Source organism: Penicillium atrosanguineum, assembly GCF_028827265.1.
Source record: "Penicillium atrosanguineum strain IBT 20685 chromosome Unknown utg000001l_segment0_segment0, whole genome shotgun sequence".
In the NCBI taxonomy this organism is placed as follows: domain Eukaryota; kingdom Fungi; phylum Ascomycota; class Eurotiomycetes; order Eurotiales; family Aspergillaceae; genus Penicillium; species Penicillium atrosanguineum.
The window spans coordinates 4,244,958-4,267,343 of NW_026623133.1; the positions used below are offsets into that span (position 1 = coordinate 4,244,958).

At 51.9% G+C, this 22,386-nt stretch overlaps 6 protein-coding genes across 6 annotated transcripts; 3 read left to right on the forward strand and 3 right to left on the reverse strand.

Annotated features, from left to right (window-relative positions):
• Positions 1 to 354: 354 nt before the first annotated feature.
• Positions 355 to 3,397, reverse strand: N7443_001657 (uncharacterized protein; the record flags this gene model as incomplete). The annotated part of the gene is made up of 3 exons (XM_056881713.1): positions 355 to 2,699; positions 2,760 to 2,972; positions 3,055 to 3,397. The coding sequence occupies 3 exons, from the start codon at positions 3,395 to 3,397 to the stop codon at positions 355 to 357; spliced, it is 2,901 nt and encodes a 966-aa protein (XP_056746951.1).
• A 770-nt stretch (positions 3,398 to 4,167) lies between these two features.
• On the reverse strand, positions 4,168 to 5,466 carry N7443_001658 (uncharacterized protein; the record flags this gene model as incomplete). The annotated part of the gene is made up of 2 exons (XM_056881714.1): positions 4,168 to 4,737; positions 4,792 to 5,466. 2 exons carry the CDS (start codon positions 5,464 to 5,466, stop codon positions 4,168 to 4,170), a joined length of 1,245 nt encoding a protein of 414 aa, XP_056746952.1.
• A 488-nt stretch (positions 5,467 to 5,954) lies between these two features.
• Positions 5,955 to 7,711, forward strand: N7443_001659 (translation initiation factor eIF2B subunit gamma; the record flags this gene model as incomplete). Its single annotated transcript, XM_056881715.1, has 2 exons — positions 5,955 to 6,135; positions 6,192 to 7,711. The coding sequence occupies 2 exons, from the start codon at positions 5,955 to 5,957 to the stop codon at positions 7,709 to 7,711; spliced, it is 1,701 nt and encodes a 566-aa protein (XP_056746953.1).
• A 4,025-nt stretch (positions 7,712 to 11,736) lies between these two features.
• Positions 11,737 to 14,120, forward strand: N7443_001660 (uncharacterized protein; the record flags this gene model as incomplete). Its single annotated transcript, XM_056881716.1, has 4 exons — positions 11,737 to 12,681; positions 12,741 to 13,602; positions 13,661 to 14,019; positions 14,073 to 14,120. 4 exons carry the CDS (start codon positions 11,737 to 11,739, stop codon positions 14,118 to 14,120), a joined length of 2,214 nt encoding a protein of 737 aa, XP_056746954.1.
• A 2,105-nt stretch (positions 14,121 to 16,225) lies between these two features.
• On the forward strand, positions 16,226 to 17,967 carry N7443_001661 (putative MFS transporter; the record flags this gene model as incomplete). The annotated part of the gene is made up of 5 exons (XM_056881717.1): positions 16,226 to 16,471; positions 16,527 to 16,586; positions 16,642 to 16,848; positions 16,906 to 17,298; positions 17,353 to 17,967. The coding sequence occupies 5 exons, from the start codon at positions 16,226 to 16,228 to the stop codon at positions 17,965 to 17,967; spliced, it is 1,521 nt and encodes a 506-aa protein (XP_056746955.1).
• A 270-nt stretch (positions 17,968 to 18,237) lies between these two features.
• N7443_001662 (glycoside hydrolase family 35 protein) lies at positions 18,238 to 21,548 on the reverse strand (the record flags this gene model as incomplete). The annotated part of the gene is made up of 6 exons (XM_056881718.1): positions 18,238 to 19,036; positions 19,087 to 19,174; positions 19,223 to 19,294; positions 19,349 to 19,642; positions 19,696 to 20,689; positions 20,718 to 21,548. The coding sequence occupies 6 exons, from the start codon at positions 21,546 to 21,548 to the stop codon at positions 18,238 to 18,240; spliced, it is 3,078 nt and encodes a 1,025-aa protein (XP_056746956.1).
• Positions 21,549 to 22,386: the final 838 nt, after the last annotated feature.

Below are 22,386 nucleotides of genomic sequence, written 5' to 3' on the forward strand. Positions count from 1 at the left end.
CTCCTGTACAAAATGGTATCGAATCGCAATCAGTAAGCCCCGTCCAAAAGACAAACAGAAAAAGAATAAAAAATAAAAAATAAAGACCCCAGTTCCAGATAGTACAAATGAACAAGAAAGCAAAGATGGGAAAAACCAAGCCATCGCAAAAGATGGTGCAAAACGCCAGCCCACTTGATTTCCGCGATCCCGGTCCCTATACAATTCCCAAAATGAAAAGCAAACGTAGAATAGAAATAAAAATAAAAATCAAGGATTGAAGACGGAAGGAGCAATAAGCCACGTCCGTCCAGATGCCTCCCTAGATCGAATCTCTCATCGAATTTTCACCATGACTGTAAATAGACTTCGTGATCAGTTGCCCATGCCATTGTGCATCATATTTTGCTGCTGCATTTGCTGGGCTTGCATAGCAGCTTGCGTTGCCCGATGTTGCTGAGCAGCTTCCCGCTCACGTCGCATAAGATCTTGAACCCATGCCTTGGCATTCTTCTCCAATCCAGCACCGTACTGCTGCGCAATCTGTGGCGGATATTGGTTCGGTGGTCCATATTGTTGCATATACCGCTGTGACATTTCGTGGCGAAGATGCAATAACCGCTGCTGATAGAGTCGATTGTATCGCTGGGCCATGGTAGCACCTTGCATGTTCGGTGGGATCTGTCCACCGTTGGCCTGAGCAGCTGCCATCAGCATCTGTTGCTGCTGTTGTTGCTGCTGTTGCGCCTGCTGCTGCTGCTGCTGCTGCTGTTGTTGTTGTTGTTGTTGTTGTTGTTGTTGTTGTTGTTGTTGTTGTTGCTGCTGCTGCTGCTGCTGCGGGGACATTTGCGGGCTGCCAGCATGCTGATTTGCTTGGCCTTGTGCTATCTGGCCATTCTGCTGCTTAACCATTTGCATTTGAGCAAACTGGGCGCGCATGAGCTGCGCCTGATACGCTTGCTGGTTGTGCTGAGGAATCTTTGGCATATTCTGAGGAGTTTGCTGCTGCGACTGTTGTGCTTGCATCATTTGCGCCTGCTGCTGCTGCTGCTGATGGGACTGGATATTCTGCTGGGCGTGGATATTGGCCTGCATCTGAGCGAACTGTTGCTGCGATAATTGATTGGGGTTGGCACTCATATGTCCTTGCGCAGCAAGAAGCTGCTGTTGCTGCTGCTGTCGCTGTGCGAGCATCATCTGCTGGTGCGGGTTGAGTGCTGCCAGATTGTTGCCATTCATCTGCGGCGTGTTGGCCATAACAGCTTGGCTCATCATCGGGGTCTGGCCCATATTGGCGTGGTTCGGACTGCCCTGGTTCATCCGTTGAGTCGGAGTGACATTGCGCATGATCGGCGTGGCATGCGACATGGCCGGTGTGCCTTGTGTCATCTTTGGTGTCCCATTGCGGCTGGGGCCTTGCTGGCTTCTCGAGGGTGCCATTGGATGACCCATCATGTTGGGGTGCGCATGTTGAAGGGACGATGGAGGTCGGGGCGGGCTTCCCGATTGCTGGGATCCACTCATCGCCATCGGGACGGATTGCGGTACCATATTGTTACCAACCAGCGGCGACGACATGTTGTGTGGAGTTTGTTGGCGTATAACAGGGGAGGATTGTTGTCCCTGACTGACACCATTGGGATGCGCCATGACGTGGCGATTCTGCTGGGCAGCAATCTGTGCCTGTGCCTGTTGTGCAGCAAGCTGCTGTTTCCGAGCTTCGTCGCGGATGTGTTCCTCGGCCTGTCTTGCCTCAATTGCCTTGCGGCGCTCCTTTTCTTGTTCCTGTTGCTGTCTCTTGGCCAGCTCTTGCTTCATCTTGATCTCGTGTTCACGCTTAGCCTTCTCCTCGTGCTGCATCCGAATTGTCTCGAGAGTCTTGAAGCGAGAGAATCGTGGCTCAAATGCCGCAACACCCGCCGCGTCATCAACCACTGCAGCCTTGGAGCCTGCGCCTGCGCCGGAATTGGCAGGTTCGAGGCGCTCATCCATGATAAGCATAAATCTCTCCTCCTCGGCTGCAAGGGCCTCATCTGCAGCAAGTTGGGCGATGGTTCTCTTGCGGCGCTTAGGCGATGGCGGTGGAGCGTTGTGAAGAGGGCTCTCCATAGACTTCAACAAGTCTTGCGATGCCGCGAAGCTGTCCACAGTGTCCAAATAAAGGGGAGGAGCCAAGGCCCGGATGAGTAATGCTTCACATCCAGGGAGGTCTTGCGGCTCAACAAGAGTCTTCTGTCGCTTTGCGACGTGTCCCCAGTCATTCTGACCACCTGATGATTGAGGTACCCCAAATGAGGAATTTGTGCGAGAAAATTGGTTCTGAGCTGCCGCATTCGCGGCTTTGGGGTCAGGAGTAGTAACAAGCAGAGTTAGTTCAGCCTGCAACACGCGGGACGTCGGGTGAAGGACAGTAGTGAACACCCGTGGCTTCAAAGGGGCGTTCTTGTTGCTTCTCTCGGTCCCTTCGGCTTGAGCCTCGGAGCCATCGCCTTTGCCCTGGCCATCAGTTTGGCTTGGTGTTGATTCAGCCGGCTTAGAACCGTGCAAGTCGGTGGTGAGCTGGTTCTGTTTTGGATACGGAACATATGCTGATGGGGTGACGTGTTCGTTGTAGTTGTGCAGAGAAAACGGGACATTATTCTCGTTCGTGGTCGTCGTAGAAGTCTTCCTGGTCTGCGCAGATACAGACTTGTGGTCGACTACGCGAACAATAAGACAGCCTGTGAGAGTTCAATTAGTACGCGATAATCAAGGCCAATCACTAGAAGGAAGAAAGGTACCTTCGTAAAATCGCACTCCAGACCGGAGGAGCTCTTCAATCAGATCATGTGGCACAGTGCCTTCGCGAATGTGCTCGATGACCACCTTCATCTCCGAATTGTAAGGGAAACTTCCATCTTGCTGCTCGAACCGGAAATGTGTAGGATGAAGATGCACAATGAGAGACGGAGGGCAATTCGCGTATTTCTTAAGAATATATTGTGTTGTTTTGACTGCAATTGCAACAAAGAATGAGGTCAGTCCATTATGCGCTTTGCGGAGGCATTGCGGGATCACCAAGAGGATGCGCCATACCATAGGGTTCGGGACACCTTTTCCCAACCCGATTGTCATTTCCCAGTGAGGTCGTCCTCGTCACTCCCCGTGTGACTCGTGCGGCTGGATCTCCAGGTCTTTGCGCCATATTCCTGGTCCGGTTCAGGGGGCCTTTGGCGCCGCTCGCCACATTGAGCACACCATTGGTGAGATTGGGACTAGAGCTGGAGGATATGCCTCCAGGGAGACGTTTGGAAGTGGTGGGTGGGGAAGATGAAGGTTGTTGAGCCTTGACTCCGTTGACCCCGACCTGGGGGAAAGGCGGGGGCGGCCGCTTCATCTTCGGGGGATGTGACGTGGGTTTGGATATCGCGGTAGCCATCGTGAAGGCACGATGCGCGCAATCGGTATGAATTCGGTAAGTTGGAATGCGATTTATCGGAAAGCCGATCCGGCGATGTTAGTTCAAGGCCGAACTCCGAGGAAGAATGGGATGAGTGATGCGCGAGACATGTGGGGATCGGACGGTCGGCTCAGGTCACCAACGCGGTGAAGTCGAGCTAAAAATGCGTAGCAGCTGTCAGAGACGCTTAGTTAAAGAGAGCGAAAGCGTCCATCCAGCGATGTCGCGAAGGAAATGTGTCTGGGGAAGCGCTAGACTACCGCGGGCTTGCAGAGTGAGGTGAGGTGCCAAGGCGCGGTGACGCTCCAGGGCAGTCACATGACTCCGAGCGCGACTCTGTCACCTGATCTGAAACTCCCATATCAGGTTTAGCTTGTATCCATTGCGATCGAGACTATGCTTCTTACGGATGAACAATAGCCTCTATCCCTATCCCGGGTGCATGTTATCATCGGAGAAAGATGAATTGTATTATCAAAGCTATCAAAATGAAAATGGAACAATCCGCCGAATGTACTAGCAGTGGCCACCAGTATTGACCCAAAGGCATTATATGAAACAACGCATAAACAACATGGAAGACAGGGGAATCGAGAGCAAACAATCATCAGGGGGTAAGAATCAGAGCAGGTATAGACATGTAAAAGTAACCAGGTATTGACATCAACATCATTGGGAAGTAGACAAGGCGGGCGATTAGTCCAAGCCACGCACGCGACGTCGCCAGTCGTCGCCAACACGGAGGGCATCTACCACATCAATCCGTTTGCCGATGCCCGTAGTGCCCTCTTTTGCCACCACATCTCGCCTTTATCGGCAAGCGCAGACTCATCATCACTGTCAATGAGGCCACCACGGCCGGCTTCGTCTCCAACCACGACGATGACCTGACGAACCCAGCCAGAGATGTGCTGAACGGCGTCACCCTCGTTGCCAGTCAGAGATTCTTGAACATAGACAAGGTCGGGTGCGAGGTGGCGCACAAGATGCACATACCCAGAGGGGGTGCTGAAGGGCATGATCATGATATCCTTTTCGACAAGTGCCTGGGCCTGGGTGTACAAAGTCTTGAAGAAATGGGTGGAACCGTCAAGGTCATCGTCCTGGCGAGGCTCAACGGTCTTCAGATCAGCATCGATCAATTCACCGGAAGAGGTAGCTTCCTCGTGGGCAATGTTTGAGTAGGACGAGGCAATAGATGTGGTCTGGCGAGATGAGCTACCCTGGCCGATGGCGTGCTTGACATTGGGGGCATATATCAGAACAAAGACACGAGAGGTATCCAAGTCCACATGTTCAGGAAGGTGGGACAGAACTGACTGTTGATAATCAGTAAACCGTTACTTGTCAAAAAGGGGAGGCGGGTTTCTTACAGCGTGTTCCGAGGCATATTCATCCGAGTCAGCCGGAGAGACAGAGGAAAGAACAATAACCACGGTCTTCTTCTTCTTATCGAATGAGTGGTGGCCAGCAGCTGATCCGCGAGTCGGCAGTGCTCCACTCATGGTGGGTGCGGTGCTTGGTTGACCCCCGACATTTCTGGCAGCAGCCTCTTCGGACCATCTCGTGTGGTCTTCGAAGTCGCCTCGGCCTTCTTCGCGGATAGACGTAAGTGCTCCACCAACAAGTGCGCCAGCAGCAGTCACACCGGCCACGACTCGTCGGCTTGCGCCGTCAAAGATCTGTTGCGGGCTCGGCGTTCGGCGCAATGCACCTTGCATGCGGGCCATGAAGCTGGGATCATATCGAGCATCGCCAGGAACTTCAGGTCCTGTGCTTCTTGCGTATCCTTCTGAGGCGTAGGAAGGAGGAGGAATATCAGTATCGGGCGGACCGGGGGGCGGGTAAGGGCCCTCTCCTTCGAAGGGTCGGTCATCTTCGTCATCATCGCTCCGTTCGCTCCAGATCCATGCTGCAACACTGATGGTCGCGACTCCCACTGTGAGTGCCAATGGGATCCAGTAACCCAAGGCAGTGCGTCTGCCTGTCGCGCTGAAGCCGGCGCCGGCTCCACCGCGGCGGCCGCGAGGGTCCTGGGAAAATGACATTGCGATCGCGTGTTGATTTAGAGATAGCGCATTTAGGGGAACAATCGAAGTCGCGATGGGTATGCAAGTCACATCGCACGCCTCCTGTCGGGGAAGAATTAAGTGGAGAAGAGAGAAAGGGAAGACGAATCTCGACCTCGGAGCTGGGAATACATGTGGCTGGGCTCTGTGTACGCTGTTGCCGCGGTGTTTACGTATTACATAAAATCCGGAGGCGGGTCATCTTGATCATGTGACATGAGTCAGTTATCTGCACGTGATATCAATCAAAAAAAGCATCAAAGCGGGATGAATGGAGTCACAGCTGGCATTGTCAACCGCAGTCAATTCTCGAGCTTTCTCCTCGTCTGAAAGGACCTGGGCTTTATTGATCCCGTGGGAGCTCCCCCGAAGCTCTTTGCAGCCATACCAGTACCTTGGCCCTCTCGACAGCCGTTCCATCTTCACCTGTGCGCCGCGGGGCTGTCATAATCGACTCAAAAGCAACCATGCCTCAATCAATCCCCGTACCGTCAACTGGGTTTCAAGCTCTAATTCTTTGTGGACCTGGAGTTTCCCTCAACACTTTCACTGCGAACCCTGAAGAACACCCAAAATGTCTTGTCCCAGTGGCTAATCGGCCAATGGTCTACTATGCCATTGACTTCCTACGGAGATCGGGAATTTCTGGTAAATGAACCCAGTCGCAAGCTAAAGTTGCTTGACATGCTAACTCTATTATATAGATATCACTTTGATCACTCCACCCTCCTCTCTTGCGCCTCTCCAGGCTGCCTTGAAGCAAAACCCACACCTCACATCCTTCTCGTCTCCCTCACCGTCCGTCCTCGCCCCCAAGGCACTCGAAATGACTATGGGTACATGTGAGCTCCTCCGTTTGCCTGAGGTACAAGCTTGCATCAAGACAGACTTCCTTCTCCTCCCCTGTGATCTTATTTGCGAGATCCCAGGAGAATCATTGCTTGAAGCTTGGATGGTCTCTCAGAGCTCTCTTGGAGGTAGTCTAGTTCCCGAGGGGCGCAATGCCCATGGTCCCATTACTCGAGGATCTGGGGGTGAACGGGGCGGTCGCCGAGGAGGTCTGGGTTTGTACTATCAAACGAAGCTTCGGGAGGAAAGTGTGAAGGGTGAGGCTACAGACTTCGTGGCTATCGCGCCGCTCGATAAGGATGAAGCGCCCGCAGTCTCCCACCCCGCCCAAGGGCCAGCTGCTCTACGGTTTAGTCTTTCCAAGGTCGTCATGTCGAGCCCGATGGACACAATCAAGGAGAAGATGGAAAATGACAAGGGCTTCCTCATTCGCCATTCATTGGTGAAGGAGCACGCAGAGATCAAGATGCTGAGTAGCTATCGAGATGCGCACCTCTATGTCTTCCCTTACTGGATCAAGGATCTGGCCCGCAACGAGAAATTGGAATCTGTCAGCGAAGACTTGATCGGCTACTGGGCCAAGTCAGGGTGGCAGAAGGGGCTGGCAGATAAGCTGGGAATAACGGAGATCTTTGAGCGACAGCAGGACAGCCAGATTCCTGGCGAGACTGGGAGCCATGACAACGAATCAGTCGAAGAAGAGATTGACCTCCAGGCCATGAGCACTACCAAGAGTGGCTCTATCAATGCCGAATCTGCCCTGCCCTCCTATGCCTCCCGGGTCAAGGTATCTGAAGCTGAAGCATCTAAGGACAAGAAGTCCTCCAAGGTCCCGCCCATATTGGCATACGTCCAAAGAGAATCTGCTCCTTTCGTTCGACGTGTTGACAGCTCCGCTCTCCTTCTGTCCACTTCTCTCCGTCTAGCCAAGCTCCCATCTATTGAGGAGGTTGGCCGCATTGAGGCTTCGCCTTTCGCACACAATCAGAAGATTGCCCACCCCGAGGGTATTGCCCAACGCTGTACCGTTAGCAAGTCGGATTGTCTGATCGCCGAGAACGTCACCGTGGAGCAGTTCGCGGTAATTAAGGAGTCTGTCATTGGAAGTAACTGCCATATCTCCAGTGGCGCCCGGCTCACCAGATGTGTCTTGATGGATGGTGTTACTGTTGGGCCAAAGGCGACCTTAACAAACTGCATCATTGGTCGGAGGGCTAAGATTGGTGCCGAATCCATGCTGAAGGAATGTGAAGTTCAGGACTCTTATGTCGTGCCCGAAGACACTGATTCTAAGAATGAAAAGTTCATGTTCTTTGAGGGACTTGACGAAGAGGCTGGCATGACGGATGATAACGAAGATGACATGGAGCTCTAAGGCGGTTTAGAGAGTCAGATATCTCCCTTTTTCCTTTTTTCCATAAATCGCCATGTTGACGACGAGATAGAATACATGACCTCAAAATATCAGTTGAAAAATTCGAAAAATTTCAAACGGGAGTCTTCCTAGGTAGGAAGGTAGGCCACTTCTATACTAGCTTGGAGTAAGTAATTGAGATACCGTGCCATCTAGTACCATTTTACACCTGTTTTAAACATAAGTACCAGCCTTGGAAATATAAATCATCTGCTGCCATGAACTTCGGTGACCTTACACAAAGAATTGATCGGCAACTCTCAAGGTTTGACACAAAATCAGCTCACCACGCTACTCCATACCAAGATCAGCCCTGCAGCCCCCGAGCATAGTCAGGATCCAAATCACTTCACGAACAACCCGAAAGCAGCACAACTCCCCAGATCATGGGATCGGTAGGATTACCAACAGGGCCAAGGGCGCATGCCATTTGTAGTCAATACTACGTTGCTTGTACAGTGCCTCGCCGTCAACTGTCGTGAGACTCGAAGCATGCGAAATTGCGCATATCACCATGTGACTCCCAACTTGGACTAAAAGTCGTTCCCGATCGGACCTGACCTCTCAAAATAGATTTGCAGCGTATTTAGCTCTACAGCAGGATTGGCGTCTCTTTTGTGTCTATGGTGAGACTTTTTTGGCTTGGGACTAATCTCGTTAGTTGTATGACGTTTAGATGTGCCACGATGTCTTTGCTTTGGCGCTTGTCCATGTTCCCATGATGTATGACCTTGTCGATCGTCGGATCACCTTCCACTGGTAGTAAGAGCACGCGGAGGTGGCGGAAAGACATATTTGTCGCTAGGATCGTACTTTGACCGGACCTTCGGAAGAAAGTGTGGAGCCCATTGCGTTGAGTTGGTCGCTGGTGGATCAACATCTCTGTTCTAAAGACTGTCATACGGTAGCCGGCTGACACCGGGGATTGTCTTCGATACGTGGGAGGATTTAATCAACGGGGACTCAGATGATTTCCAGATGTGGATGTAGGAGAGATATATTAACTGAGATATTAAACGAGAGATTAAAACAAATTTCGCCACGAACGGGTTAATATCTTCGCATCAAACTCAAACGCGCCTAAGCGGAAAAAAGAAATGAGATATGAACTGCAAGTGTCAAAAAAGAAAGGAAAAAGTACGATAAGAATACAGTATTCGACGCTAATTACAGTAGTACCGAGTCAACTCCAATGTGCGCACGTCCTCGACTCGCGACCGGAGACATGAGGCGCACAACGGCGCTCTGATGATCGCTATCGTACCTCTCCACACTTCTGTTTCCCCGGATGCCGGCTACATTCATTAGCGTTGTGCAAATGTACTTTTAGGAGGTTTAGCGGGTTGGTCACTGGATGGAACAGTATGACGCGGGTGCTAGTTCCTTCGCACAGCACCAATCATCCAGGCCGTGGAAGCGAATTTGCCATGGTGCCAGATCACTGGCTAGGCAGGCGTTGACCATCATTCGCGCTTGTGCTTCTTCCTCCCAATACAGCATATGTATCGCGAGCACTAGAGGCTGGCGCGATGCCATATAGGGTAATCAAAAGCGGCACGGCAGAAGCCAAGCCGAGAAATGGTCGAGGCAGGACATTCCCATCTCCCGCCATGTTGGAGATTTCAGCTATGCCTTACAAAGACAGCGCAGAGATGGGACATGCAGGATACAAGGCACGAAGCACGAAGCACGAAGCACGGAAGGAGCATGGAGCATCTCCAGGAGACACGGGAAGAATGGGGCACTTGAGAGATGCGCTCCATGATTTGCGGTTTCAGATGCCCCCCCCCCCCCCCCCCCCCCCCCTCAAGGACCCTCATTCAAGACCCGCAATAAGAAGCCCCCGGCAAAAACTTGGAAAGATCGGTACCAAGCTGTATAGAGTAGGAGCTAGAGAGCCATGATGAGGTCCGTACCTTGTGCTCATCCATACCTCTAAGGAACATGTGCAGGAACGGATGCATAAGTAGGTAAATGTCGAAGAAAGAAGCACGAAACGAGGATCTGTGCCGGTCTGGTTTTAGGGCATGTCGATCACGCGGGAAGTAATGGGAGTGGTTTGTCAGTGGGGAAGAGGCTAAGATAAGCAAAGCAGGAACAGTAGGGTAGGAAGTACGATTTAGGAGAGAGTGCCATGTTAGGTATAAAGATCTATGTACTTGGGTCTTCGGGTCAGCTCCGGTCCTGATAAGCCGTGCATCTATAGCGTTGGTTGACAGAGGCGTTCGTCAGATGTGTGCGATCTCGCTGCATTGTACGTCATGTACAAACTTCACGAGTACGACGGTAACTGTACGCGCAAAAAAAAAAAAAAAGAAAAGAAAACAAGGACAGACCAGAACAGAAAAAGAGAAAGCCAGAAACACAGTGAGTGAGAAACACGGAGCTCCCGCAGACTCCGCTCGAGTACCCGGTTCCGTTCCAAAGTTCCCGCGAACCACCATCACGTCCACATCCACGTACATACACGCCCACGCCCCTCGCTCATGACCTGTTCAGCCTCACCGGCCATACATTGTCACCAGCTGTACACTAGAATGGCGCGCCGTCCGGGCTCAAACCCAGGATTGGCTCTCTGGCTGTAGGCGGCGGTACCTGATGTTGCAGTCTGCCACAGCTGACCGGCAACCAGGTTGGAACCGATCCCGCCCATGGAACCAAGCTCGTTCCCCATTTCTTATCGCACAACCAAACTCCACACTACCTAGGGCACATAATCTCGATACTCCACTGCATCGAAATCGGTTGTAGGTGACAGCACGTGCGGTGCACGGAGCCGCCAGATGTTTCGCCGAACGCCAGTGGATTCGCTGCAGCCGTGGAGAAAAACGCCGTCGAGGGATAGCGTCGCACTTGGTACTTTTAGTGCGTAGTCGCCAATCGCGGGACACATTCCCTTTGATTGTCTTTATAAGAGGCAGAGTAACGATCCGAGATTGTTTCTGACCTGAATAGCAATCCACTTGCATGGCTAGTGGCCTGGGGACCTAGGTACCTAGCGACCAAGTAACATAGTAACCTAGTGACTCTTGGTAGAGTCTCTGTCAAGCTTATTCTGTTCACAGATCCGAAATCCGAGCAAAGAGGAGTTAGGGGGCTCCGCTATGATTGGTGTCAGTTAAAGGGGGGGGAGATGCGAGAGCATCCGCAAGAAGAAAATCAGCGATAGAAAATAGGAGAATTGAAAGTTGACTGAAGAGATAGACAGAGATTAGAAGACTAATATAATGTTTGAATAAGTATGCCATTTGTTCCCTGGTGAGAGCTAAGGACCAAAAAAAAAGGCCCCTCCTATTAGTTTTCCCCCCCATTCCGATCTCCCCATCTCCGCCCCCTGCTCTGCTCTGCTCTCTGTCTGCTCTCTGTCTCTGCTTTCCCTCTTCCTTCCTTCACTCCTCCACTTTCTCCCCCCTCCCAGTCCAGAAGAACGGCACCGTTTTTCTTGTCTTTGACAGGGTGCCTTTCCAAGGATCTGGTTTTGTATTCTTCGGGGGCTTTTTTTTTTCCTTCTTGTACATCTGCCCCTTCATCCATCCCCGGGGCTTCTTTTCCATCTGACCACCTTTCGTTTCTTTCCACTCGCCTGGTTTCGAGTTTCTGCATTCTATTGGCATTCAGCGTCTCCTTCTTTTAATCGTTGTACCACTATAGTTTATCTTCGCCGTCACTAAGAACAGGTACGATCCCCTTGCCCCCCCCCTGGCTGACGCGGTCCCGTTGCTATCCACCCCGGACGCGAGAAAAAAAATAGAACTTCGATCAACAACCCCTTTTCCCATCCAACTCCACATTTTTCATGTGCTCGAACACACGATTGTCTTCATCGTGGATCATGGCCGACTAACATCTCTCCTCCATCAGCAACTTTCGTTCTTCCCGGTGTCCTGACGAGTTAACCCCATCCTTGCCGCGAGCTGCCTTGTCGAGATACCAGCCCCGACCCGGAGGCTCGTGATTCTCTTTACATTATCAGGAGGAAGAACAACATGGCTGCGTTGGTTCAAACGATTCCGCAACACACTAGTACGGTACCGGTGCTCCAGACGCGTCCTTCCTCCTCCTCAGGCACCTTCGCCTCTTCATCACAGACCCAGGCCTCCCGTTATCAGAATATGTCGTGGAGCTCCCTCAATGCTGGCAATTCGGGTTCCTATCGAACTAGTCAACCGATCGTGGCTCCCTACGCCTTCGCTCCAAACCTGGGTCATCCTTCAAGCCCCCAACAACATCGACAGTCGTGGTCCCCTCATCTCCGGCCCGAACACCGCACATTTTCCGCCCCTACTGTTGCTCAAGGGCCAATGATGCCTTACGGGGCTACTCCTCGAGTCGCCCACCCTGCAGCTGGTTCTGTATCGAATACTTCCTCTTCTACCCCATCTTTTCATTCCTATGTTTCCAAGGACGACAGTGCGATCCCCTCTAGGAAACCGAGGGGTGACCAGCCTCTTCGTCCTCTTTCCACCGCCAACCTCCCCTCTCCCCCCGTCATGAATATCTCCTCGCCCACCGGGTCTGCCAAACCTTCCCCAAATCGATATCGTCGGCCCCAGCGTGCGGAGGGTGCACGCGATCAGTCACCCGCACCCATCTCGGCACCGGCATCGGCATCGCCTGCTGAGGAGAAGACGACCGCACCTCTGCCTGTTCGACCTGCTCTCCGATCAGCTCACAATCGCGTGTCAAGCGTAGATGGTGTCTCTCATGCAGAGAAGGTGGCCCCGGAGCGATACCGTCGACGGAGTTTGGGCAACATGGACCCTGCAGCTATTCCCGCCCTGCAGCTTCAGCTACCCACCACCTCTTCATCACCGCCTCAATCGGGCTCATACGACTTCATTTCGTTCGACTCGAATCCCCGGCCGCACTCATCCCACTCCCGTCGGGATAGCTCAGGGAGCAACCACTCGCGGCATTCTTCTGGCTCTTCGGTAGGCTACCCTCTTCATATAACACAGGTTGATTAAAACTAACCATATGCTGAATTTAGGCTCGAGCCGGGTCCCCGGATTCCAGTTCCGTGACCAGCAAAACCGGAAAGTCCGACGAGAAGAGAACTAGCAAGCCTTCGCCCCTTTCCCAACCAGCAGCCACATCCCCCGACTCGCCTACAAATGAAACCGAAGAAACCCACACTACGTCCTCCTCGCCACCGTTAGACTCCCCTGCAGCCAGGCGTCTGGCTGAGCTGAAGAATGGCGCCAACCGCCCCGGGAAGTCGCGCTTGAGGCGTGCTTTCTCGTTTGGTAGCGCTTCCGAGCTTTTGAAGAATTCCGGGGAGAGTCGTGCCGCCAAGCGAGAAGCCCTCGCTGCGGAGAAACTTCGTCAAGAAGCGTTGCTGGAGGAATTGGGACCGGAACAGGCTGCCATTGCCATGCAACAAGAAGAGAGCGGTCTTGGTGAAAGCATCTATTCTCATCAGGGTGGACTTTTCTCTCGATCTACTGATGCTCTCTCAGTATCATCTACGGCATCATCGGCGTCTATGATGCTCCGAAAAATGGGCAAAGGCATGAAGAAGGGTGGTCGATCTCTCGTTGGCATGTTCCGTACCAAGTCAGTTGCTAGTATCAACTCGATTGAAGGTGCAGCTGAGCCGATAGCCGCTCCTCAAATCACCGTTGTCAATGTTGAAAGAGACGATGGCGAGAGCGTTGCCGTGAATGCCGATCTGCAGGAAATGCCTCGTGGTGGCACTGTCTTCCCCAGGGTGGAGGGATCAGATGTTCGTCGGTCCGCTTCCATCCGGGAAAGGACCATGTCGGATGCCTCCCAGACGCGTAAGAGCATCGTGGGAAGCGACCGTGAGCGGGCGGAGATCCTTGCAGCCGTCCGCAAGGGCATTCTGAAGAGTAAGCCTTACATTCGAATTCTCAGCCGCGTTCATCCAAGTACTAACATTTTGCCTAGAAACCCATTCCGACCTTGCAGTTCCCTCGATCGCCAATGCGCTCGCCGCCGATTCGCCGCATTCCAGTGCCCCGACCACGCCCGATGAATCGACACGGCCTCGCCCGAACGATCACGTGAAGATTGAGGGAGAGGACTACTTCCTTACCGAGAGCGGACGCTACACTGGTACGGATGCGAAGAGTGCTCCGATCACTCCTTCTAGTGTTGGACGGAACATTGCCTTCAGCCCTCGCATCCAATTCCACGACACCTGGCCTCCTGGCGAGTACGACCGCCGTGGAGACATCGCTACCTGCAATCGCCTGACTCCTCTGCTCGCTCAGCAGATTCGGGAGGAGATTAACAATTTCAAGATGGTCAGTATTCACATATGAAGCCTACCGAAATAACCGTGCTAACATGTCCACAGGAGATGGAGGTTCATGAAAACTCCAAGATCTACACGCACTTCATTTGAGTTTGGTAGGGATTTCCCGCCGTGGCTTGCTCGAGTTGTGCGAGCCTTGCGTCTTTGTCCATAGATCTGCATAAACTTCGGCGATTGGGGGTATTTGATGATTTTATTCGTGTTGCAGCAAAGTGACAAATCCAGGCTTCGTGTCAGTCAGGAATTCTTCGTCGTTTGTGTCTCATCAGCTCAACCATCCGATCTCTGTGCCGTTTCCCCTTCCGGTATCTTCTTTCGTGATCCTCCCATTCGGGGAATATCGCCAACAAAATGGTGTGGCTTTTTTGACGCTTGGCGAAGTCCTTGTTCCAACGCAAGGGCTGGAGTTCCCTTGCGAATACTGCCTTGAGGCGCTGATCTAATGAATTTCCCGTCTGCCATTTACTGGGCACGACGGCCATCGTTCCTCGGGACTTCCTCTTTTTTTCCCTCCCCTTTTTTTTTTTTTCTTTGTTTCCCCTCTTCTGTCTTTCCCGCATGCATCTGAATCATTGTCATCGAGTATTGGGAGCGTGGGCAACTGGGCTGTTCTTTCACTTATTTGTTTTCTAGCACATCATTTTCCATGGTCATGTCTGGGCCTATTTTCTTCTCATTATCATCCAGCTCGTCGAAATGCAACCGAGCGCCTCTGCATCTGCCTACACGTGTGCACTTTGGCCTATTTGTTTTCCTTGTATGTCGGTTCCCATGCGACCTGTTCCTCGGTAGTTGTGTTGCATGTGTAAGCTCGAGTTCGCTCCGCAAGTTGCTCTGCGCCCGTTAATTAAGACCCGCCCAATGGAGTTAAAACCTCGCGATTTAATCGTGTTCGCCCTGATGCCCAATGTCTGATACCCATACGGCATCCCTCTATAGATCCGTAGTTCTTTGCTGACATGATAAATCAGCGCCATGGGTGTCATCAAAAAGCTCAATGCAGTCTCCAATGCTTGCCAGATTTAGCCGCCCAGAGGGTTTGAGATGGAACATTTGAAATGACATGTTTTGCATTGTTACTTGGCCTGGATGACTTGAATTTCTGATTTCAGATGAGATTGCTGTCAAATGACGCAATTGAGTATGGGCATACCATATCTGTCTATATAATGCGCATTTTTGAGGGCTTTGGGACTAGAGGTATTATTGCGCGAGGTAATGCAAGACATACGTTAGCTCAAGTGCTGAACGCGGTAAGTCATGAGGCAAGTACACAGAGGTATGTTACATGATTTCTCAGGCTGTTGATTACTCCCTCCCGGGCTATCTCCCGTGCATAACTTCCAAGATTTGACCCCATTGAGGTGGTTCGGAACGTGCTCGCATTCCCACGCCCACGTTGTTTGTGACATACCATTCTAGGAACGTTGTAAGAGCCCTTCCGATTGAGACTCGGTCGAATATGAATGTCCACTTCAGTTCCTCCTGTCCCACCAGGACTCCCCGAACATCTGGGGCTTCCCCCGTCTCCCCGTGGGACACCGGTGAGAGCATTCAGTCAAGAAGCGGCCCTGCAGTACTCCTATCAAGCCTGGGAAATCACCGCGCCAGCGGCCAGCCCAAAAGCATGTCTCAGAGGATGCCGTGCTTGGAAATCGAACATATTCCAGTGCAACCCCCACGTTCATACCTATATGGCGGTCCCACCCCGCCAACCAATCCCTCCCCTAGTCACAACCGAAGGGTCCAACCCCCGCAAGAACCGCTGGCCGAGTGGACCGAGTCGAGAAAGACTCCCCGTATTCTCGGTGGAGTAAAATGGGTCCATTCGCCATGCTGGCAGTATGGTATGGGGGAAAGAGTTGGGGGTCACAATCGGTCCATACTATTCCCTTTTCCCCTCCTTCAACATGGCACCCCCGGGGTTCTAAATCTCGGGGCTGGTCCGATCGACGCCTCGTCTTTACTCTCACAGAAAGGGTCAAAGGACCCCGAGGGCTGAAAGTTCTCTTGATTCTCTTAATTCAGCCTGTTGTTTTGCTCTTTTGCTCTTTACTCCCTTCCTCCCTCCCATTCTATCCCTTGCGTGCTTCGGCATTCGACTATCTGGCTATCTGTTGTTTGGACTTCCATAGATTGACTGCGGGTTGCTGATTTTCTCTTCTGTCCGTTTGATCATTTACAAGCAACACAATATGTCCCCCCGACCCTCTGGTGACATCGAGACGGCCGATCTGGGCAAATCCCACGTGGATAATGTCGAGGTCGTGGCCAATGCAGACAGGCCAAACCCGAGGAAAGAAGCCCCAGCCTATGTCGCTGGGTTGACTCCAGAGGAGCGTGAGCAGGCCGAGAAGGCGCTTGTCCGCAAAATCGATATCCGCTTGTTGCCCATGATCATTATTATGTACATCCTCAACTACCTGGATCGCAACAATATCGTGAGTATCTCTTCACTGCCCCCTTCTCGCGCCCATGCTAACTAACTGGCCGTAGGCTTCGGCCCGTTTGGCAGGTCTTGAAGAAGATCTTGGTCTCGTCGGCAACCAGTACCTGGTAGGACTCAACCATAGCACATATGCTTCTGTGGAAAAATACTGACAGGTGGTAGACCTGCGTTAGCATCTTGTTTGTTGGTTACTTGTTGATGCAGATTCCCTCCAACTTGATGCTCAACAAGTTCGGAAAGCCTGCTCTCTACTTACCTTTGGCCATGATGACGTGGGGTGTCATCTCGACTCTGACCGCGGCAGTCCAGAACTACGCTGGCCTCGTGGTTGTTCGATTCTTCCTCGGTTTCGTCGAGGCTGCTTACTTCGTATGTGGAGCATTGATGCCTTTTTAATGATTCTATCTAATCATGTGTCTCCTATAGCCCGGCTGCTTGTACTTCCTCAGTGCCTGGTACACTCGAAAGGAACTGGGGTTCCGTACCGCTGCCCTATACTCCGGTTCTTTGCTCTCAGGGGCTTTCTCCGGTCTGATTGCGGCTGGTATCACCGAAAACATGGACTACGCTAAGGGCCTCCGTGCCTGGCGCTGGCTGTTCATCATCGAGGGTGCTGTTACCATTGTGGTTGCGTTTGCCGCCATCTTCATCTTGCCCAACTTTCCCCGTACCACTGGCTGGCTGACAGAGGAGGAGAGGGAACTTGCCGTGTGGCGCCTGGAGGAGGATATCGGCGAGGATGATTGGGTCGACAGTGAGCAGCAATCATTCTTGTATGGCTGCAAGCTGGCTTTCACAGACATGAAGACCTGGGTTTTGGTATGTGTTGTTTCTATCGACTGTACTGGTTGCTGTTACTAACATACTTGTTAGATGCTCATGATCCTGTGCATCGTCTCTTCCGCCTCCGTGACCAACTTCTTCCCGACTGTTGTTGAAACCCTCAAGTACAACAAAATCACTACCCTGCTCCTCACTGCTCCACCCTACTGTCTGGCCGTCATCTGCGCCTTTGCCAACGCCTGGCACGCCGATCGCTCCGGCGAGCGCTACTTCCACGTTACTCTACCGCTGTACATCTCCGTTGCAGCCTTCATTATCGCCGCCGCCACTACCGGCACCGCACCTCGCTATGTTTCCATGATGCTCATGGTGCCATCCTTCTACTCTGGTTACGTCGTCGCTCTAGGCTGGATCTCGAACACTCTGCCCCGTCCTGCCTCCAAGCGTGCTGCCGCTCTGGCCGGTATCAACTGTGTCAGTAACGCTAGTAGTATCTACGCCAGCTACATGTACCCCAACAGCGATGCGCCTCGCTTTGTGCCTGCCATGTCTGTCAACTGTGCTACCGCCTTCCTTGCTATTGTCTCAGCCACTGTTCTCCGCTTCATGTTGGTTCGTCTGAACAAGAAACTTGACCGTGGTGAGGCTCTCAACGGCGGTGTGCCTGGACAGGCTAGCACTCGCGGCTTCCGATTCCTGGTTTGATCTCGCGGAGATGTTGCGCTTTTGTTTCCCAACAAGCATTGCTTGTTTTACATACCCTATAGACCTAGATTTATTATCGGTGAAATGATGACGATGCAAGGATTATTTTTCTGGCTTAAACACTTCATACCCCTTGCATTACCGGGTTCCTCCGAGCTAGACCTACATCTACCTAAGAATTACAATCAATGTTGAACATCCAGTTTATCCGCGTAAAACTGACTTGGACACTCCAATTCATATTTTCGACACCCTCTCGCAGGCCTCCTTTCAAGCAAACTTTTCCCGTTCTTCACTCCAAGTAGGCCTCAATCCTTCCCCAAGACCAACAACCTTCAAGGAACTATCAGCAGCATAATTCACCTTCCATCCAACAGATATACCTGCACCCTCTTCGCTCTGCGCCCAAACGGCAACTCCAACGGTATTCTCTCCACTATAATCCAGAATTCCCACCGGAACGGGATACACCACCTGGTTTCCGATATACGGATAATACCGCCCGTATTGGTATCCGTTCACGAACAGCTGAGCTCTGTACGAACTGGTCGAGCCAGTGGGTGTGCCGAGAATGAACGAGATCGAAATATCACGACCCAAGGGAAGATCAAGGGGGATGGTCGTTCGGAAGAATCGCACCGTTGCACCGGTGAAGCTGAGCAGAGAGCTAGTGGTGTCGTTTACCTTTGTCTGGGCCTTTGACGCGGTTGACCAGGCCGAGTCATCGAAGCCAGGGAGATGCCACCCGACTCGCTCGCAGTATAGGCCGTCTTCGTTCCATGCGCCGCGCACTGGGTCGAGGTTTGATTCGCCGCCTGCGGTGCCGGCGAGACGCCAGTGCGAGAACCCGGTTGATGAGCCTTCGAGTTTGAAGTCGAGGATTCCGCGGGGGTTCAAGGCTCCGGTTGTTTCGTCATGGCCTGTGTCATCGTGGACGACGAGGAGGACATTGGGTTTGCTCGTGCTTACGGTGACGTTGGAAAAGGACAGGGTCAAATTGGCTTGTTCTGTTGAGGCGTCGCCGAGGTACGAGCCGAGGAATTCGCCGTTGAGCCAGGCTGACCAGCCGCTGGAGAATGATTAGAGGGGATTTTGGGTGGTGGTTGGGGATTCACTTACAAGGCAGATCCACCTTGCACATTGAGGAAAACTCCGGTTGCAGTGCCATTGAAGTAGCCACGCCAGAGACGGATGCCGTTGTGGAAGCCTAGACATGTTAGTTAGATGCTACACATGTATAGGGCCGAGGACTCACCGTATTCGTCGGCATACAGCACGGGGAGACTTGTCGGAGTCCTCGGGTTCAGAGTTGTCAAATGATTAGCATCTGCGAAATTAGCATTCATTTTATCAAGATTGAGCGCAGTTGGTCTGAACTTACCAACCCATGCGGCTCCATTGTCATCATATGATGTGAAGCGCTCGGGCAAGCTATCGTTCGACTTCCACGATCCAAAGGTAGGCAGGGTAATAGACTTCGGTGCCGCAACTGAACCCTTGAGACTACCATACGCCGTGCGCTGGGTCTTCAGCGACTTGCCATTCCATGTTACGGTCTTGACAGCCTCTGGTGCAAAGACCTCGAGAGTTGTCGCGCCAACGATGTCACCTGTAATAGCAAGCTTTGAACCGGACAGACTGGCATCACGGACGAGATAAGGGCCTTGAACGAGAACTACACAGAATGTTAAAATGTATATCCTTGGAGTCTTATTGAAAGACGCTTACCACTCTCTTTTTCAGGGATAAATGGATCATTTGTGATCGCAGGAGCCCAGAATTCGTATGCGTAAGTCCTATCAAGAAGAATGACGCGGACATCATCGACTTCCAGCACACTCATTCCATAAGACTGGACGAAGGCTACTGTCACGCCCGCTTTGTCACTCATGAACTTGACACTCGAGCATCCTTGACACTTCTTGACTGACCCTGCCTTTGATCCTTTAATAGAGAACTCGCCGGTCTCACCGGTGGGAACCCAAAGAACCAGCGTGGGGGTGTTGTCAAAGACTTCATAAGTCAAGACCTCTGCGGTTGAGTAAAGGAGAGTCTTCGATCCGAAAGTGAAATCCGTAACGACAATTTTAGACTGATGCCCATTAAGACGAACCTTTCCAGCATGTCTTGGCACGGTAAGTTCACCAGCAGACGTGTTGACCTTGAGGTGGAACGCCTCATTCGAGGAGGTGGAAGTATTATAATGGAAAGTGGCGTAAAATCCAGCATTCGTGTTCGGGTTTCGCAACTCGTACGCCCGCACGGCCGAGTTATCGGTATACTGCGTTCCATTGCCCACCAATTCAGTCATCGTGAGATCCCTCGCACAGCGAGTGAACAGAGCGAGAAGTTTAGTCTCGTAATACTTTGAGCCAATTGAACGATCTTCTGAAATAGGAGCAGAGTAGTCGTAGCTGCTTGCGGTAACAGGCGCTGCAATGGCGCCCCAGTTAGTTCCACCAAAGAGCATGTACAGACTCATGGCTGTAACTCGTTGGCCAATATTCCAGCGATAGAACAGATTGGCAAAATCCGTCCCTATGTCATCGGGGCAACCACCTTCTGGCCCTCCCCATGGGTTATAAGAGCCTCCCTGGAACTCGGGCATGAATTCTGGCATAGTTGGTTGCGATTCTTGGAAATAGTCGTAGTAGTCCACTACCTCGTATGCGACATATGCGCCGTTGGTGGAAGTGCATTGGCTGAGATCGCAGGTCCAGCACTGTATTACTATATTAGAAGACATCCACAGGACGGAAAGGCGGACTTGCCGATGGGTATGAATCAACACCAGCGACATCGACATTGCCACCCTCGTTGGACCAGTCGCTTCCCCAGGAGTGCGAGTTCATGTTCGGGTCGTTCGCTGTGAGTGGGATCCTGATGCCATTCGCACGGGCATTGGCCTCGAGAAGTTCCATATACGCAATCGCCGTCTCATTTGGCACGCGCTCCGATGCGGTGCCAATCCATTGATCGCCGTACTCGTTCTCAATTTGGTAGACAAGAGCATTTCCGCCATTTGTCACTTGGTTTTTGCTGGTAATCGTAGACATCTCGGTGAAGTAGGGGTTCCAGGCATTCGTATACCGCGTATCATTGTTTCGCAGAGTGCCGTATGCACCGGTCGTCAACCAGAGTGGGAATCCACCGGCGCTGGCTTCGGCATTGACGTATGGCCCAGGGCGCACGATGATGTATAACCCCAACTCTTTAGCGAGCTCAAAGATTGGGGTAATGTCATGGGCACCGGTGGAGAAATCAACGGTCTGATTATTCGGTGCATGGTAGGCCCAGCTGGAGTAAAAGGCAAACGCTGTGAAGCCCGCAGCCTTGATTTTCTCGAGGATGTCACGCCATAGACCCGGGACGGGAATACGCCAGTAATGGAACTCGCCGGAAAAGATGAAGATTCTCTGCCCGTTGACCTGGAAGCTATAGTGGTCCCATTCAACGACCTTGTTATAGCCATCGTCGTGAAGAGGCCATTGAGTCACCTCCTGGGTTTCGGCAACTGTAGAAACACTCAGAAAGGAAAAGATAATCCAAAGACTGGAAATTAGCCGTGTTAGATTCGCCATCTTGAAGCAACTCGGACTGCTGCCGAGGAGCTGGGATACAAGGGAGGTGACCCTGCAGGCATTGCGGACATTATAATTTTATACTGCATTGGCCGATTCGGCATCATTCTCCCACCGGAGAAGTTGCGGAGACAGGCATGCAGCCATACTCACTAGCTTGACGTTTGTCCATTTACAGGGATCGAAACGAAATGTCGGTGGACCAAATCTCCCCCGCGGGGCTACTAGATTTACCCGCGACGATATTTTTCCTCCATTCAGAGAGCGCAGAGGCGTAGTGGGGAAATATCACTCGAAACAGGGTTGCGTGACTTCCTGAAATTAACCCAAGACGGGGATGAGATAAGTACCTGTCCAGGCACACATCATGTTCAGGTGCATGTCTTGGTCTTGGCGACCCATTTAGCCTTGAAGGGGCTGTAGATCTGGAGATCTAAGGATTCTACGCAGGACTTACAGCAGACACGGGTCTAGGGTAGAAAGCAATTTATGATTAACGATACGCTCACGTTTATAATGTACATAGAAATCATGTGATCTAAGCCACAACTACCAGGCTAAAGCTATACCCATCAAGCAAATCTCCGCGGTATTAACTCCGAGGAATTCCCGATATTGCAGCCAAATGACCAATACCCTGTCGGGAAGAAGTACCCCTTTTAGAGTCGGGACTGTCTTGTGGGGGGACTGGGATGGATAGATTCCAGTCAAGAGATGATCGAGAAATGATCGAGAGATGATCCAGGCAGAGCATATCATGCCCCATCTCATTCGTCAAAAGAAAGTGGATGTTTTGCTGTCAAAAGTTCCAGACTCCAAAAATTTTATGTCGAAACCC